General features: G+C 41.4%; 1 protein-coding gene and 1 long non-coding RNA gene across 2 annotated transcripts in view; one reads left to right on the forward strand and one right to left on the reverse strand.

Annotated features, from left to right (window-relative positions):
* The window catches only part of LOC129836160 (adhesion G protein-coupled receptor A3), a 255,828-nt gene that overhangs the window by 187,425 nt on the left and 48,734 nt on the right, over positions 1-19,669 (reverse strand). Inside the window, exon 2 of the mRNA XM_055902004.1 lies at positions 18,656-18,727. Within this exon, the coding sequence (XP_055757979.1) occupies positions 18,656-18,727 (72 nt within the window). The remainder of the gene's footprint in view (positions 1-18,655; positions 18,728-19,669) is intronic.
* The window catches only part of LOC129836161 (uncharacterized), a 47,807-nt gene that overhangs the window by 18,844 nt on the left and 9,294 nt on the right, over positions 1-19,669 (forward strand). The window lies entirely within an intron of this gene.

The following is a 19,669-nucleotide window of genomic DNA, read 5'->3' on the forward strand; positions in this document are numbered from 1 at the left end:
CTTCACCCGTGGGATCATCTGAGACCAGTCACCTGGACAGCTGATGAAACTGGGGGTTTGCACAACCAAAGAATTTCTGTACAAACTGTCAGAAAATTCCATCTCAGGGAAGCTCATCTGTATGCTCGTCGTCCTCACCAGGGTCTTGACCTGACTGCAGTTTGGCGTCATAACCGGCTTCAGTGGGCAAATGATTACCTTCGATGGCCACTGGAATGCTGGAGAAGAATGCTCTTCACGTATTAATCCCGGTTTCAACTGTATCGGGCAGATGGCAGACAGCGTCTATGGCGATGTGTGGGCGAGCGGTTTTCTGATGTCAACATTGTGAATAGAGTTCTCCATGGTGGTGGTGGGGTTATGGTATGGGCAGGGATAAGTTATGGACAAGAACACAATTGCATTTTATCGATAGCAATTTGAACGGACAGAGATACTGTGACGAGATCATGAGACCTATTGCCGTGCCATTAATCTGCCACCATCGACGCGTACGACAGTGTGTTCCAGTTCCCGCCGATATCCAGCAACGTCGCACAGCCATTGAAGAGGATTGGGACAACATTACACAGGCCACAATCAACAGCTTGATCAACTTCATGTAAAGGAGATGTGTCACGCTGCATGAGGCAAATGGTGGTCACACGAGGTACTGACTGGTTTTCTGATCCAAGCGCTTACCTTTTTTTAAAGGTGTCTGTCACCAACAGGTGCATATCTGTATTCCCAGTCATGTGAAATGCATAGATTAGGGCCTAATGAATTTAGTTCAATTGACTGATTTCCTTATATGAACAGTAACTCAGTAAAATCGTTTAAATTATTGCTTTATATTTTTGTTTAGTGTAAGAACATATTGTACTTCTTCTATGATATGTATTGCTTAATTAATTTCGAATTTAACCCTGTTATATAGAATAACTGCAAACCAATGGTGATTTCCAACACTTCCTGTCTGGAAACTGTTACAAATATTTCAAATGAATCATGCTGTTCTAATTTCCAATCATAACCATTTTGAAAGATCATATGCAAGGGGGAAGGAACGCTTTTCTCTTTTTAGGCTGAAAAACAGAGTTGATAGATGGCCTCGCAGAGAAAACCACTGAGACCAGGCATGACTGAGCCAACAATGAAGAGAAAGAGAAATCGGCCTCTTGTGTTTTCAAAGGCTGCTCGGTAAATCAGCAGGCCCAGAGCGCTATCACTTTTAACCTCATCTGTGACCCTGCAACTGACTCACATTAAACAGCTCGGAAAACCCTGCCATATCAAAACAGCACTTGGAACCTTTAAAATGCATGCATTGTATTCTCTGGCTTGAATGTAAGATACCTGAAAGAACTGCGTTATACTGCTCAACAAAAATAAAGGGAACACTTAAACAACACAATGTAACTCCAAGTCAATCACACTTCTGTGAAATCAAACTGTCCACTTAGGAAGCAACACTGATTGACAATACATTTGTTGTGCAAATGGAATAGACAACAGGATGAAATTATAGGCAATTAGCAAGACACCCCCAATAAAGGAGTGGTTCTGCAGGTGGTGACTACAGACCACTTCTCAGTTCCTATGCTTCCTGGCTGATGTTTTGGTCACTTTTGAATGCTGGCGGTGCTCTCACTCTAGTGGTAGCATGAGACGGAGTCTACAACCCACACAATTGGCTCAGGTAGTGCAGCTCATCCAGGATGGCACATCATTGCGAGCTGTGGCAAGAAGGTTTGCTGTGTCTGTCAGTGTAGTGTCCAGAGCATGGAGGCGCTACCAGGAGAAAGGACAGTACATCAGGAGACGTGGAGGAGGCCGTAGGAAGGCAACAACCCAGCAGCAGGACCGCTACCTCCGCCTTTGTGCAAGGAGGAGCACTGCCAGAGCCCTGCAAAATGACCTCCAGCAGGCCACAAATGTGCATGTGTCAGCATATGGTCTCACAAGGGGTCTGAGGATCTCATTTCGGTACCTAATGGCAGTCAGGCTACCTCTGGCGAGCACATGGAGGGCTGTGCGGCCCCACAAAGAAATGCCACCCCACACCATGACTGACCCACCGCCAAACCGGTCATGCTGGAGGATATTGCAGGAAGCAGAACGTTCTCAACGGCGTCTCCAGACTCTGTCACGTCTGTCACATGTGCTCAGTGTGAACCTGCTTTCATCTGTGAAGAGCACAGGGCGCCAGTGGCGAATTTGCCAATCTTGGTGTTCTCTGGCAAATGCCAAACGTCCTGCACGGTGTTGAGCTGTTGCTTCCTAAGTGGACAGTTTGATTTCACAGAAGTGTGATTGACTTGGAGTTACATTGTGTTGTTTAAGTGTTCCCTTTATTTTTTGGAGCAGTGTATATCATCCCATTAAATGTGTTGCTGCATGTAATTGCATGGATTTGCTTCAATTTGCCATACTCAATCAAGTACATCTTTGACATCAACGCATTCATCAATTCAGAGTCAATTAAATTGCTTCCCTGCCCTCTTAATTACTATAGAACTTTAACCCAGGAACCAGGTAATAAATCCTACAGTCACATGATCCCATGAGCATGTATATATATTTTTTAATCCATTGTGTACAAAATTGCACTTGGCCCGCACTGGAAAGAAATGTGCGCATTTATCTAGGCCTATGCCAACAGCGTGAAACAATGCATAATTTATTATAACCATTACAGTTAACAAATTCTTCTTGCTAAACTGCCCTATATATATATTCAGTCAATAAAAACGTGCCGTTGAAGATTAATTTAATTTATGAAACCGTAATATCAACTGGTTATAGTTTAACGTGGAACACAATCTTCAGAAAACAGTAACCTCAGCAGTGGCGCTTGCTTGTAGAAGCCTATGGCTGTGCTTTGTTCATTTAGCATACAAGATGCTCTTATTTCCCGAGCCCTTATCAGAGTCAAGATACCAATTTTAAAACAGAATAAAATAGAACAGAATGTTTTTCCAAATGAAAAAAGTTGCCTCTGCGATGTGATGCACATATCGAGTCTGGGACAGTTATTCTCAGAGAGAGTGCTCATTTGGAAAGGGCTCAATTTAGTGCGTTGAACCCATTTTTTCATGGTTACAAGACGAAATCTGTCTTCTTTTCGATATACAGATATACGATTTAGTTTATTCTGCCTGTTCTTTGGAAGTTTAAAAATGGATTCATAATTCCACCTTGAACACCGAATGGTGATGAATTACGGCTACGACATCCGTTTGATGAGGAGGCCTAGGCTAAATGATTCTGATAAAAAATACGCTCTTTGTCTTTATTAAACTAATGTTTCGTGTATTTTCAGTGTGGAACCAGTCTATGGTTTGGGGGGGTTATAGCCTAGGCTAACCAATTCTAAATGGCAACTGCAGCTCGATCAATCAACCAGTCCATTTTGAATTTGTGATAAAACTATCTTCATTTGGAAAGGACTTTGGCTTGTGTATCCCATCAGTTAGACGGGAGTTGGTGAGCGCACTCAGCACACGGGTTGTGTGTAGGGAGCGATCGGAACGCAATTGAGTGAATGAGACATGGAGGGGAAAGTGCATTTAGGGTGAAGAATTGTGTGGCGCTTGGCTTGGTTTCTTTTTTGTTGTGCCCCGCAAATGCACATGTAGAAATGGAACACTAGACACCATTTTTGAAAAATTGGGTAAAAATGTCACTTTCCGGTTCAGGCAGCCACAAAGCACATTCCACCAAATAGTTTAGATGTACTTGAAAAATGGGATCTCTGGTTAAAGCGTTGACGCTCATTTGCATAGTTGATTACTCATGCCCCTCCCTAGTTCCGAATCTGTTGCTATATTGCTCATATATACATATATATGCACAGCCAGGCAGAGTGATTTGTCCTTCAAGGATCTGGAATACATTCATTAATCAATATCCAAGGAGACACTACCCTAAAGAGGTGTGGGAAAATGTCAGTATGTCTCCAACAGAAAACAATAAGAGCAAACTTTAGAGGACAAGTTACCCTCCTGGCATACATTTACAGAGTGAGAAATGGCAGTCGCCACCCTGCATTCTGATGACGTCCCAGAGGTGAGGTCATCTCGCTCTACTCCATCTCTCTGCCTCTCGTCACTTATCTACTCATCATGTCACAAAAGAAATGTTGGTCAAGGTTTTAACTGAGTGGCCAAAACAATGTTCTCTCTTCAGTAAATGGCTGTTGGGCAGTCAATGCAGATTGATTTATGGGACATACTATCACATACAGTGCCTTCAGAAAGTATTTAGACCCCTTGACTTTTTACATATTTTTTTTTGCGTTAAAAAGTGGGATTAAAATTTATTTATTTGTCATTTTTTGTCAAAGATCTACACAAAATACTCTGTAATGTCAAAATGGAAGAAAAAAATCGAACATTTAAAAAAATGTATATACAGTACCAGTCAAAAGTTTGGACACTCAATCCAGGGTTATTCTTTATTTTTTATTATTTTCTACATTGTAGAAGAATAGTGAAGACACAATATATTCAATATTTGAGATTCTTCAAAGCTTTGCACGCTCTTGGCATTCTCTCAACCAGCTTCATGAGGTAGTCACCTGGAATGCATTTTAAATAACAGGTGTGCCTTGTTAAAAGTTAATTTGTGGAATTTCTTTCCTTCTTAATCAGTTGTGTTGTGACAAGGAAGGGGTGGTATACAGATGATAGCCCTATTTGGTAATGGCAAGAACAGATCAAAAAAGCATAGAGAAAGGACAGTCCATCGTCACTTTAAGACATGAAGGTCAGTCAATACCGAACATTTCAAGAACTTTGAACGTTTCTTCAAGTGCATTCGCAAAACCCATCAAGCCCTATGATGAAACTGGCTCTTGTGAGGACCGCCACTGGAATGAAGACCCAGAGTTACTGTCACGATCGTCTTCGGGTGAAAGAGATGACCAAGGCGCAGCGTGATATAAATACATCTTTTTAATAGAAGAAGAAACGAACACGAACAATAATACAAACTAGACAAAACAACAAATGACCGTGAAGCTATCAAACAAAAGTGCAGACACAAGCAACTAACGTCAAGACATAGACAATTACCCACAACCTACCTAATGCCTATGGCTGCCTAAATATGTCTCCCAATCAGAGACAACGATAGACAGCTGTCTCTAATTGAGAACCAATCCAGGCAACCATAGACTTACATAAACACCTACACTGAACACAACGACATCAACTCGACAATACAAACACCCTAGACTAGACAAAAACACACAAACATCCCCCATGTCTGTCACGATCTTCAATAGGAGAGAGAGATGACCAAGGCGCAGCGTGTGAGAAATGTATCTTCCTTTTAATATAGATGAAGACGTAACACGAAAAGAAACACTCTTACAAAAACTAACAAAACAAACAAACGACCGTGAAGCTATGAACGTAGTGCACGCACAGGCTACAAACATATAACATAGACAATTACCCACAAACAGCTAAAGCCTATGGCTACCTTAAAAATGGCTCCCAATCAGAGACAACAGAAACCAGCTGTCTCTAATTGGGAACCCATTCAGGCAACCACAGACTTTCCTAGACAACTACACACAACATTAAACCATCTATACACCTTAACCCTCTAAACCATACAACACCCTAGACAATACAAAAAACACACAAACTTCCCCATGTCACACCCTGACCTAACTAAAATAATAATGAAAACAAAGATAACTAAGGCCAGGGCGTGACAGTTACCTCTTCTACAGAGGATACGTTTATTAGAGTTACCAGCCTCAGAAAGCTCAAATAAATGCTTCACAGTGTTCAAGTAACAGACACGTCTCAACATCAAGTGTTCAGAAGAGACAGCGTGAATCAGGCCTTCATGGTCGAATTGCTGCAAAGAAACCACTACTAAAGGTCACCAATAAGATGAAGAGACTTGCTTGGGCCAAGAGCAATGGACATTAGACCGGTGGAAATCTGTCCTTTGGTCTGATGAGTCCAAATGTACGATTTTTGGTTCCAACCGCCGTGTCTTTGTGAGACGCTGAGTTGGTGAACGGATGATCTGTTGTTCCCACCGTAAAGCATGCTGGTGACACTGTCAGCGATTTATTTAGAATTCAAGGCACACTTAACCAGCATGGCTACCACAGCATTCTGCAGCGATAAGCCATCCCATCTGGTTTGCGCTTAGTGGGACTATCATTTGTTTTTCAACAGGACAATGACCCAACACACCTCCAGGTTGTGTACAAACTATTTGACCAAGAAGGAGAGTGATGGATTGCTGCATTAGATGACCTGGCCTCCACAATCACCTGATCTCAAACCAATTGAGATTTTTTTTTGATGAGTTGGACCGCAGAGTGAAGGAAAAGCAGCCAACAAGTGCTCAGCATATGTGGGAACTCCTTCAAGACTGTTGGAAAAGCATTCCAGGTGAAGCTGGTTAAGAAAATGCCAAGAGTGTGCAAAGCTGACATCAAGGCAAAGGGTGGCTAAAATATAAAATATATTTTGATTTGTTTAACACTTTTTTGGTTACTACAGTACATGATTCCATATGAGTTATTTCATAGTATGGATGTCTTCACTAGTATTCTACAATGTTAACCTCATGAGTCAATACATGTTAGAATCACATTGTTTTCCATTTGCACATGTGCAGCAATTACAGCTGTGAATCTTTCTGGGTAACTCTCTAAGAGCTTTGGAAACCTGGATTGTACAATATTTGCACATTAAAATTCTTAAAGCTCTGTAAAGTTGGTTGTTGATCATTGCTAAAAAAACATTTTCAGGTCTTGCCATAGATTTTCAAGTAGATTTAAGTCAAAATTGTAACTCGGCCACTCAGGAACATTCACTGTCTTCTTCATAAGCAACTCCAGTGAAGATCTGGCCTTGTGTTTTACATTATTGACCTGCTGAAAAATGAATTAATCTCCCAGTGTCTGGTGGAAAGCAGACTGAACCAGGTTTTCCTCCATGATTTTGCCTGTGCTTAGCTCCATTCTGTTTATTTTTTATCCTGAAAAACTCCACAGTCCTTAATGATTACAAACATATCAATAACATGATGCAGCCACTACTATGCTTAAAAATATGGAGAGTGGTACTCAGTAACGTGTTGTATTAGATTTGGCCCAAACATAATACTTCGTATTCAGTACAAAATGTGAATTTCTTTACAGTATTACTTTAGTGCCTTGAATATTGTTATTCTGTTAAAAGGCTTCTTTCTTTTCACTCAGTCAATTAAGTTAGTATTGTGGAGTAACTACAATGTTATTGATCCATCCTCAGTTTTCTCCTATCTAAGCCAATAAGTCTAACTCTTTTAAAGTCGCCATGGTGGAATCCCTGAGTGGTTTCCTTCGTCTAAGGCAACTGAGTTAGGAAGGACGCCTATACCTTTGTATTGACTTGGTGCACCAATGACTTGGTGTCATTGTCCGTTTGGAAAACCCATTTGTAACCAAGCTTTAACTTCCTGACTGATGTCTTGAGATGTTGCTTCAATATATCCACATCATTTTCTTTCAACATGATGTCATCTATTTTGTGAAGTGCACCAGTCCCTCCTGCAGCAAAGCACCCCCACAACATGATGCTGCCACCCCCGTGGTCATTATGGCCAAACAGTTCTATTTTTATTTCATCAGACCAGAGGACATTTCTCCAAAAAGTACGATCTTTGTCCCCATGTGCAGTTGCAAACCGTAGTCTGGCTTTTTTATGGCGGTTTTGGAGCAGTGGCTTCTTCCTTGCTGAGTGGCCTTTCAGGTTCTGTCGATATAGGACTCGTTTAATTGTGGATATAGATATTTTTGTACCTGTTTCATTCAGCATCTTCACAAGGTCTTTTGCAGTTGTTCTGGGATTGATTTCCACTTTTCATACCAAAGTACATTCATCTCTAGGAGACAGAACACGTCTCCTTCCTGAGCGGTATGACGGCTGTGTGGTCCCATGGTGTTTATACTTGCGTACTATTGTTTGTACAGATGAACGTGGTACCTTCAGGTGTTTGGAAATTGCTCCCAAAGATGAACCAGACTTGTGGAGGTCTACAATTATTTTTCTGAGGTCTTGGCTTATTTCTTTTGATTTCCCATGATGTCAAGCAAAGAGGCACTGAGTTTGAAGTTAGGCCTTGAAATACATCCACAGGTACACCTCCAATTGACTCAAATGATGTCAATTAGCCTATCAGAAGCTTCTAAAGCCATGACATAATTTCCTGGAATTTTCCAAGCTGTTTAAAGGCACAGTCAACTTAGTGTATGTAAACTTCTGACCCACTGCAATTGTGATACAGTGAATTATAAGAGAAATAATCTGTCTGTAAACAATTGTTGGAAAAATGTCTTGTGTCATGCACAAAGGAGATGTCCTAACCGACTTGCCAAAACAATAGATTGTTAACAAGACATTTGTGGAGTGGTTGAAAAACAAGTTTTAATGACTCCAACCTAAGTGTATGTATACTTCCGACTTCAACTGTATTTATGCTTGCCACAACAAAGGGGTTGAATACTTATTGACTCAAGACAGTTCAGCTTTTCATTTCTATTAATTTGTAAAAAGCAAAAGCAAAATATAATTCCCCTTTGACATTATGGGGCATTGTGTAGGCCACCGACAAAAAATCTAATGTGGGAAAAGGTCAAGGGTGTCATGTCTACTCGCGCTCCTCCCCTCCGGCTTTCGACGTCGCTGGTTTACTAACCACCGGTCCTGGCAACAATCATCACGGGCACCTGGCATCAAACCTTATTCACAGTAGGGATGGTGCCAGGATTCCTCCTGACATGACGCTTGGAATTCAGGTCAAATAATTTAATCTTGGTTTCATCAGACCAGAGAATCTTCTTTCTTATGGTCTGGCAGTCTTTAGGTGCCTTTTGGCAAACTCCAAGTGGGCTGTCATGTGCCTTTTATTGAGGAGTGGCTTCCGTCCGGAAACTCTACCAAAAAGGCCATATCCACAGAGAAATCCCAGAGCTCTGTCTGAGTGACCATTGGGTTCTTGGTCACCCTTCTCCCCTGATTGCTCAGTTTGGCCGGGCAGCCAGCTCTAGGAAGAGTCTTGGTGGTTCCAAACTTCTTCCATTTAAGAATGATGGAGGCCACTGTGTTCTTGCGGCCCTTTAATGCTGTAGACATCTTTTGGTACCCTTCCCCAGATCTGTGCCTCAACACAATCCTGTCTCTGAGCTCTACAGACAATTCCTTTGACCGCATGGCTTGGTTTTTGCTTTAACATGCACTGTCATCTGTGGGACCTTACATAGACAGGTGTGTGCCTTTCCAAATCATGTCCAATCAATTGAATTTACCACAGGTGGACTCTAATTAAGTTGTAGAAACATCTCAAGGATAATCAATGGAAACAGGATCCACCTGAGCTCAATTTCGTGTCTCATAGCAAAGGGTCTGAATACTTATGTAAATATCCTATTTCTGTTACTGTTAACGCTTTGTCATTATGGGGTATTGTGTGTAGATTGCTGAGGATTTTTAAAATGTAATCTATTTTAGAATATGGCTGTAACGTAACAAAATGTGGAAGAAGTCAAGGGTCTGAATACTTTCCGAAGGCACTGTGCATTCGGAATGTATTCAGACCCTTGACTTCTTTCCACATTTTGTTATGTTACAGCCATATTCTATAATTCATATTAATTATTTTTTTATTAATTACTTGAAATTGAGCTCAGAGGCAACATGTTTCCATTGATCATACTTGAGATGTTTCTACAACTTAATTGGAGTCTACCTGTCACACCCTGTCCTGTTTCACTTGTCTTTGTGCTTGTCTCCACCCCCCTCCAGGTGTCGCCCATTTGCCCCATTATCCCTTGTTTATTTATGTGTTCTCTGTTTCTCTGTTGCCAGTTTGTCTTGTCTTGTCAGGTCTTACCAGCATGCTTTCCCGTCTTCCTGTTTCTCATGTTCTGTTTCCTAGTTTTTCCCGGTTCTGACCATTCTGCCTGCCCTGACCCCAAGCCTGCCTGCCATCCTGTACCTGCCTGACTCTGACCTGATCACAAACCTCTGCCTGTCCTCGACCTGCCCTTTGCCTGCCCCGTGTTTTAATAAATTATCTGAGAATAGTACTATCCGCCTCCCGTATCTGCATCTGGGTCATATCCTGAGTCACACCTGCCTATATAAGGCCCAAGTTGACAGTGCATGTCAGAGGAAAAACCAAAGTTATGAGGTTGAAGGAATTGTCCGTGGAGCTCCGAGAGAGGATTTTGTCAAGAAACAGATCTGGGGAAGGGTACCAAAAAATGTATCCAGCATTGAAGATCCCATAGAACACAGTGGCCTCCATTATTCTTAAATGGAATAAGTTTGGAACCACTAAGACTCTTCCTAAAGCTGACCTCCCGGCCAAACTGAGCAATCAGGGGAGAAGGGCGTGGTCAGTGAGGTGACAAAGAATATGATGGTCAGTCTAACAGAGCTCCAGAGTTCCTCCGTGAAGATGGGTGAACCTTCCAGAAGGACAACCATCTCTGCTGCTCTCCACCAATCAGGCCTTTATGGTAGATTTGCCAGACGGAAGCCACTGCTCAGTAAAAGACACAGGACAGCCCACTTGGAGTTTTCCAAAAGGCACCTAAAGACTCTCAAACCATGAGAAACAAGATTATTTGGCCTGAATGCAAAGCCTGCTACATGCTACTTAGGTCATACTATTACTGAATTCTCAATGTGACGACATAGGATTCAAGGAAATGTAATTATATGGAATGGGGATAGTTTACATTGTGGGAAAGCATTGAACTGGTAAATCGTCAAATCATGACATGTATGGTGTACCTTGTTCATATGCATGCTATAAATCTGACCCACTTTGACATATAATGAGCCCAGGCTACCACCCAACACATCTCTTCTCTGATGTGGTGAAAGATATCTACATATTGCAGCATGGGTGACATAAAAGGCAAAAGGATTGCAACGAACATAAATCTCAATTGTGAGCAAGTGGTTGCAAATACATGCCAATCAATGGTACATAGGCAGCAGCTCAATAATCATACCATGATATCATCTTCAAAACGATCAGAACCATATTCCATGCCCTCAAATTAGTGAGTAATCACCAGGAAATGTGCTGTATAATCATCAGCCCAGTGTCATTCTAATATGTCCAACTACCTCTGCTCCTCTTCCAGTTCCAGGGTACAGTAATGGGACACTCTGTTACACTCACAGTGGTAGAGTCCACACAACACAGCAGCACAGATGGTGCATGCATGCCAGACCCTCAAATGCTTGAGTAACCAAGCAATATGCTGCATAATCATTAGGTCAGCCTCATCCTAATGTGTCTAGATACTTCCTCTTCCTTCCAGATCCAGGGTACAGTAATGAGGACTCTGGTCACAGTGTGGTAGAGTAGCATCACAGACTGTGCTGGGTAAGCTTGTTAGTCAGCACCACGGCCCTCTGGGTGCCAAACGGCAGACTTTGCAACAGCTGGCCGCCACAGCCCACTCACTGAGGGCACCTGCAAGCAGTGCTTTGGCACCCACCGCTCGTAAGAGCACAGGCGGCAGGCGCTGCCAATAGCTACAGCTGGCAGCCATGAGGTCAAAAGTCACAGAATAGATGAAGAACCTTGACCTGGATCTGGAACAGTAGCTATTGTCTATCCATCAAATCAGCGGGGTATATCATCAGAGGGTCAGTCCTTAATGGCACAACTCAATCCCACTGAGACCGATGACATCATTCTCTAAACAGTTACAGGGAGGGTCATCATTAAAAGACACGAGGGATAAAGAAATGGATTACTCATCAAATTGAAATGGAATGTCAAGGGTTAAGCACGAAACACGATTCTACGACATCCAGTAGAGACACTGTATGCAACACTGAATATTAACCAGTGTGTGATCGCTGGAAGATTATTCGTAATGTTGTAGAGCAATGGTTCCCAAACTTTTTATAGTCCCGTACCCCTATAAACAGTCAACCTCCAGCTGTGTACCCCCTCTTGCACCAGGGTCAGCGCACTCTCAATTGTTGTTTTTCGCCATCATTATAAGCCTGACACACTATACGATACATTTATTAAACATAAGAATGAGAGTGAGTTTTTGTCACAAACCGGCTCGTGGGAAGTGACAAAGAGCTCTTATAGGACCAAGGCACAAATAATAATAATCAATAATTTTGCTCTATATTTTGCCATATTACATATAAAACCTTATTTGTTCATCAAAAATTGTGAATGACTCACCACAGGTTAATGAGAAGGGTGTGCTTGAAAGGATGCACATAACTCTGCAATGTTGGGTTGTATTGGAGAGAGTCTCAGTCTTAAATCCTTTCCACACAGTCTGTGCCTGTATTTAGTTTTCATGCTAGTGAGGGCCGAGAATCCACTCTCACATAGGCACGTGGTTGCAAAGGGCATCAGTGTCTTAACGGCATGATTTGCCAAGGCAAAAAACTCTGAGCGCTGCCCAATCCAGAAATCTGGCAGTGGCTTCTGATTAAATAAAATTTTCACAGAACCGCTTGTTTCAATTTCGATGAGGCCCTCTTGTTCAGATATCGGTAAGTGGACTAGAGGCAGGGCATGAAAGGGATAATGAATCCAGTTGTTTGTGTCATCCGCTTCGGGAATATCCCTGCGTAATTGCGCACCCAACTCACTCAGGTGCTTCGCTATATCACATTTGACATTGTCTGTGAGCTTGAGTTCATTTGCACACAAAAAATCATACAATGATGGAAATACCTGTGTGTTGTCCTTGCTAATGTAGACAGAGAAGAGCTCCAACTTCTTAATCATAGCCTCAATTTTTTCCCACACATTGAAAATAGTTGTGGAGAGTCCCTGTAATCTTAGTTTCAGATCATTCAGGCGAGAAAAAACATCACCCAGATAGGCCAGTCGTGTGAGAAACCCGGCATCATGCAAGCAGTCAGACAAGTGAAAATGATGGTAATTTAAGAAAACTTTAAGCTTGTCTCTCAATAAAAAAAAACGTGTCAATACTTTGCCCCTTGATAACCAGCGCAATTCTGTATGATGTAAAAGCGTTACATGGTCGCTGCCCATTTCATTGCATAGAGCAGAAAATACACAAGAGTTCAGGGACCTTGCATTAAACAAAGTTAACCATTTTCACTGTAGTGTCCAAAATGTATTTCAAGCTGTCAGGCATTCCCTTGGCAGCAAGAGCCTCTCAGTGGATGCTGCAGTGTACCCAAGTGGCGTCGGGAGCAACTGCTTGCACACGCGTTACCACTCCACTATGTCTCCCTGTCATGGCTTTTGCACCATCAGTACAGATACCAACACATCTAGACCACCAAAGCCCATTTGATGTCACAAAGCTGTCCAGTACTTTAAAAATATCCTCTCCTGTTGTCCTGGCTTCCGGTGGTTTGCAGAAGAGGCTGTCTTCCTTAATTGACCCCCCATAAACGTAATGGACATATACTAGGAGCTGTGCCAGGCCAGCCACGTCTGTTGACTCATCCAGCTGTAACTCATAGAATTCACTGGCTTGTATGCGAAGCAGTTATTGTTTCAAAACATCTCCTGCCATGTCACTGATGCGTCGTGGAACAGTGTTGTTTGATGAAGTTATTGTCTGTTTCGTTTTTGGCCTTTTCCCCCAGCATTGTCCCAGCCATATCCGCGGAAGCAGGAAGAATTAAGTCCTCCACAATAGTATGGGGCTTGCCTGTCCTAGCCACTCAGTAGCTCACCATATAACACGCTTATAGCCCCTTCTTATTAATGGTATCTGTTGCTTTTATACATGTCTTACTACTAGAAAGTCGTCTTAATTCTTGCTAAAAAAAATCACGTGGCTTATTTTCCAAATTGGCATGTTTTGTTTCTAAATGTCTGCGCAAAAGTGAAGGGTTCCTCGAGTTGTGAAATCGTACTTTTGCACATACAACACACTGTGGCTGAGGAAAGGCACTACTCCCAATATAAGTGAACCCCAAATCAATGTAGTTCTAATCACATTTGCGCCTCTTCGATGGTCCAACGTCCCTGTCTGTTGTTCGGTGATTTCCCTGGTAAGGGGGCAGTAGTTCTTCAGCTGCATCAGATTCACAACTGTCAGTGTCCATGCTAGCTGAGCTAACAACAAATGTAGAATTACTGATGCTAGCATTGGATGTGCTCGTGGAGCAGAACAATTTGTGATGTCGACAGGTGCAGGCCCTACTTTTTTTTACCATTTATCCATTTTCGAGCAAATGGAATGAGCAGCAGCTACGTTTGGCTACATACTGACTGTTAGTGGAATTCCCGCAAGAGAGTAATGGTTAATGTGATTGGATGTTAATTATTTGACTAGGCTACCTGTATTTGACATTGTGTTGTTATTTCGCTGAACACTACACACTCATTTTATTTTTGGCAGTGAAATTAGACTACTCAGGCGAGAAAAAAACTCACCCAAATGTATAGCCCCATTGGAAAATATAAATGGACTGTTTGAAAATGAGAATAAAAAAATAAAATTGAAAAACTTAAAAAATGTAAATGTTAATTACATTCTTATTTGGCGTACCCCCAATGCCATTGCGCATACCCCTGGGGGTAAATTATAATTTTTTCCCCTCATCAATCTACACACAATACCCCATAATGACAAAGCAAAAAGAGGTTTTTAGAAGTTCTTGTAAAAAAATGTAAGTATTAAGACCCTTTACTCAGAAATTTGTTGAAGCACCGTTGGCAGCGATTACAGCCTTGAGTCTTCTTGGATATGACGCTACAAGCTTGGCACACCAGTATTTGGGGAGTTTCTCCCATTCTTCTCTACAAATACTCTCAAACTCTATCAGGTTAGATGGGGAGCGTTGCTGCACAGCTATTTTCAGTCCTCTCCAGAAATGTTCGATTGGGTTCAAGTCCAGGCTCTGGCTGGGCCACTCAAGGACATTCCGAGACTTGTCCCGAAATCACTTGTGCGTTTTCTTGGCTGTGTGCTTAGGGTCATTGTCCTGTTGGAAGATAAACCTTCGCTCCAGTCTGAGGTTTTGAGCGCACTGGAGCAGGTTTTCGTCAAGGATCTCTTCATACCTTGCTCCGTTCATCTTTCCCTCGATCCTGACTAGTCTCCCAGTCCCTGTATCCTCACAGCATGATGCTGCCACCACCACGCTTCACCGTAGGGATGGTGCCAGATTTCCTCCAGACGTGACACTTGGCATTCAGACCAACGAGTTTAATCCTGGTTTCATCAGACCAGAGAATCTTGTTTCTCACGGTCTGAGAGTCTTCAGGTGCCTTTTGGCAAACTCCAAGTGGGCAGTTTTGTGCCTTTTGCTGAAGAGTGGTTCCCGTCTGGCCACTCCAACATAAAGGCCTGATTGGTAGAGTGCTGCAGAGATGGTTTTCCTTCTGGAAGGTTCTCCCATCTCCACAAAGGATCTCTAGAGCTCTGTCAGAGTGACCATCGGGTTCTTGGTCACCTCCCTGACCAAGGCCCTTCTCCCCCGATTGCTCAGTTTGGCTGGGCGGCCAGCTCTAGGAAGAGTCTTGGTGGTTCCAAACTTCTTCCATTTAAGAATGATGGAGGCTACTGTGTTCTCTGGGAACTTCAATGCTACAGAAATGTTTTGGTACCCTTCCCCAGATCTGTGCCTCGATACAATCCTGTCTTGGAGCCCTACGGACAATTCCTTTGACCTCATGGCTTGGTCTTTGCTCTGTCAACTGTGGGACCTTATATAGACAGGTGTGTGCCTTTCCAAATCATGTTCAATCAATTGAATTCACCACAAGTGGACTCCAGTCAAGTTGTAGAAACATCTCAAGGATGATCAATGGAAACAGGATGCACCTGAGCTCAATTTTGAGTCTCATGGCAAAGGGTCTGAATACTTATGTAAATAAGGCATTTGTGTCTTTAAATTTTTTATACATTTGCAAAAATTCAAAAAATCTGTTTTCGCTTTGTCATTATGGTGTTTATTTTTAATTTTTTAAAACATTTATTTCACCTTTATTTAACCAGGTAGGCCAGTTGAGAACAAGTTCTTATTTACAACTGCGACCTGGTCAAGATAAAGCAAAGCAGTGGGACAAAAACAACAACACAGAGTTAGTTACACATGGGATAAACAAACGTACAGTCAATAACACAATAGAAAAATCTATGTAAAGTGTGTGCAAATGTAGTAAGATTCGGGAGGTAAGGCAATAAATAGGCAAAAATAGGCAAAAGAGCAAAAAAAAAGAAATAACAATATGGGGATGAGGTAGTTGGGCGTGCTATTTACAGATCGGTGTAGATTGCTGAGGATTTGTAGTTATTTAATCCCTTTGAGATTAAGACTGTAATGTAACAACAACAAAAAATGTCAAGGGGTCTGAATACTTTCAGAAGGCAATGTATATATATACTGTATATATTTACACACACATGTGATCCGTTTCAGGAAGTTAGGCGTATCTCACACGTCAATACATCACAGGGGAGGCATTTTAACGTCTTTTTTTTTTATTATTTTTTATGTTTTGTCAGAAATTCCTTCTGGAACATGTGAACTTTCATGTGCCTTAGTAACAAACTTGTATTCCATCTGTAAATACAAAGACAATGTTTTAATTACAAGCCTAATTGGTTTAACCACGGAAAAAGATAGGTACCTTCCCGCTAGCTATGATTGGCTTAGATAATTAATGGGCTGGACATGCCGGGAGATACGTTTGGATTGGTCTGCCATATGGCATGCTTCTGTCTATAACGTGAGTTGCTCAGTATGTGTTAATAGTCCTTTCTACCACAGCGTTTTTGAAAGATATAACGTGAGCCATCGAGAACTACAAAAGTTTTGCTACTTTTCTGTTGGAAAAAGTTGTGATGGGCTACTTTCTGCACACGCAACAGTGAGTGTGAACTGGAAGGACTTGAAACACACTGGCCAAAAAATATGTACCTACAAACAAAACAGAGTTAAATGGTTCCAGTCAGCTGTGAAGCATTCATCCATGTATATGGGTAAGAACTAGCTACATTTTCAGATGTAGTTTCTAATTTTCTAATTTTGTCAGAAAGTTGTTTTCATTGCAAGTTAAAGCGTACTGTTAGCTAGCTAACATTAGCTTGCTGGCTCACTAGCTAACATTACATGTATGATCTGTGTAGTAATATTATTCGAATCAGAAACCCATTTGCATTGCTAGTTATAGCCTAATGTTAGCTAACCAACACTGAACCTAGTTGGTTAGCTTTACCTTCCTGCAGATTCATACTCCAGCTATGACAATGTTTGTATTGGTAATAGTATGAGTTGGGATTATCCCGGTTCTTTGTTTAGCTAGCTAGCATAATCCCAACTCATACTACTACCAATACAAACATTACAAACATATAGCTAGCTCGCTATTTGTTTAAACAAAAGACTCCACTTCGCCAGATGATTACATGACCCATCAAGTTAGCCAGGTGTGTTTGGGGGTGATTAGGCCCCTCTATTGTATTTCATGAACACATGTACATGTCTAGACAATAGAGACCCATCCACTTAGTTGGATGTGGCTGGGGGAGGTGGTTATATCATTTCCTTCACATGACCCATGAATTTAGACAAGTGTGTCTGGGTAAGTGTCATCTTATAATTATAAAATATTTATACAATATTTTTATCTGAACACTTTCCATTTTTGCTTCTATGCAAGTAACAATTTCACTGTATTGTTTTCACCTTCTGTATCCTGTGCATGTGACAAATAAACTTAGATTTTATTTGACATAGTGTGTGTTTACCAGAGATGGTAATGTGAAGAACAACATGACCTGCATCAAAGTCAGATTAGGATATAGGCCAAGTACTAGCTAACAGTGTATTTTTACCTGTAGTTTTTCCTTATTGTATGCTACTACTTTGATCACTTTCAGTCTTGAAATCATTGGTTATTTACTACACTACTTCCTCTGTTTAGCACATGGCCCCACATGGGTATCCTTAAAAGAGATGGGCGGGGCTAAGGCTTAAGAGAGAGTGAACGATGTTGAATGGGTGTAGAACAAAGTAGAGCTCTCCAGTAGGTGTAACAAAACATACAAGGGCCATTTTCTCAAAAGTGGGGTTACAAGTTTATCAACTTTCAAAGCAGATTTACTTTCCCATTTTTCCTCAACTGCAGTGTATGATATACCAGCTCTACTTTTATCTACTGTAAATCCAATTTATCCAATGTAAAACAAACCATTTCAAAATGTACTACTGTAGGACTGAATCCAGGTGGTGGGTCACATATATTATATATACTGTATATATGATATGATATACTTTATTGTCCACAAGGAGAAATTTGACTTAGAAATTAATTTGTATGCAGACCATGGTGACATCTCAACTGACAGCAGAGTTATCATCACAATCAGTGCCCCATCACATTACAAAGCCAAATTGTACCGACTTACAATTTATGTATTATGCATTTTAAGACATTGACTCAGGCAATTGAGGTTAAGTGTGGTGGCTTGAAGGTGGATGCAGTCAACAACTTGATTTGGGCTAGCATTAACAACAACCGCCCCTTGAGCGTTACCCTAGCTCCCATGGCTGTCCCTTTGCACTGTCCCTTCCACAGCGCAGGCAGGGTCATTTTCACGATGACAGCTATTATGGCTCATGGGAGGACAAACAGACAAATTCCCTGCAGCAGATGGCTTACTTACAGTTTCTCCAGGATTGTCAGGCCAAAGAAGGAGGCGTTCCTCAGTAGTGAGATCTTGTTGTTACTGAGAATCCTGTGGACAGAAGAGTGGAAAGGTGAACTGTGAGATGGTGACCTGAGGGACATATGAGTAAATACCACAGAAACACAACTCTGTGTGGTGATTTATAAACAAACGTCCAATAAATTATGCATCCTGTCAATAAATTGGTGAGATATTTCTATTTATCTCTGATTAGATCCGGCCGTAAATATCCAGTCTCGGACACATTACGGCCTTATTTATGGCTGTTTGTGGTTAAAATAGGTAATGAACACTTCCGGTGTCAGAATATCACCCTTGGAGAACACACCTAATGCATCGTAAATTCAGCACAATTCAATCATCTACAACTACTACTATGAATCGCAGACAAATCAATGATGTGCTCCACAGGGATATAGGCAATGAATTAAGATTTGCCCCAGGACCCAATGTGGATATCACTTTCTCTTATAGTTGAAATATGTATTTCAAGGGATACGATGCCTTCAATGTTTTTTTCAGCTCAGATTTACTCAAGGGGCATACAACACAGCATAAGCATAGCATATACAGTACCGGTCAAAAGTTTAGACACACCTACTCATTCAAAGGTTTGTCTTAATTTGTAGTATGTTATACATTGTACAATAATAGTGAAGACATCAAAACCATGAAATTACAGATATGGAATCATGTAGTAACCAAAAAAGTGTTAAACAAATAAAAACATATTTGATATTTGAGATTCTTCAAAGTAGCCACCCTTTGTGTTGATGACAGCTTTGCACATTCCTGCCATTCTCTCAAACAGATTCATGAGGTAGTCACCTGGAATGCATTCCAATTAACATGTGTGCCTTGTTAAAAGTTACCTTGTGGAAATCCTTTCCTGTTTAATGCGTTTGTGCTAATCAGTTGTGTTGTGACAAGGTAGGGGAGATATACAGAAGATAGCCCTATTTGGTAAAAGACCAAGTCCATATTATGGCA

The sequence above is a fragment of the Salvelinus fontinalis genome, chromosome 37 (assembly GCF_029448725.1).
Source record: "Salvelinus fontinalis isolate EN_2023a chromosome 37, ASM2944872v1, whole genome shotgun sequence".
Classification (NCBI taxonomy): domain Eukaryota; kingdom Metazoa; phylum Chordata; class Actinopteri; order Salmoniformes; family Salmonidae; genus Salvelinus; species Salvelinus fontinalis.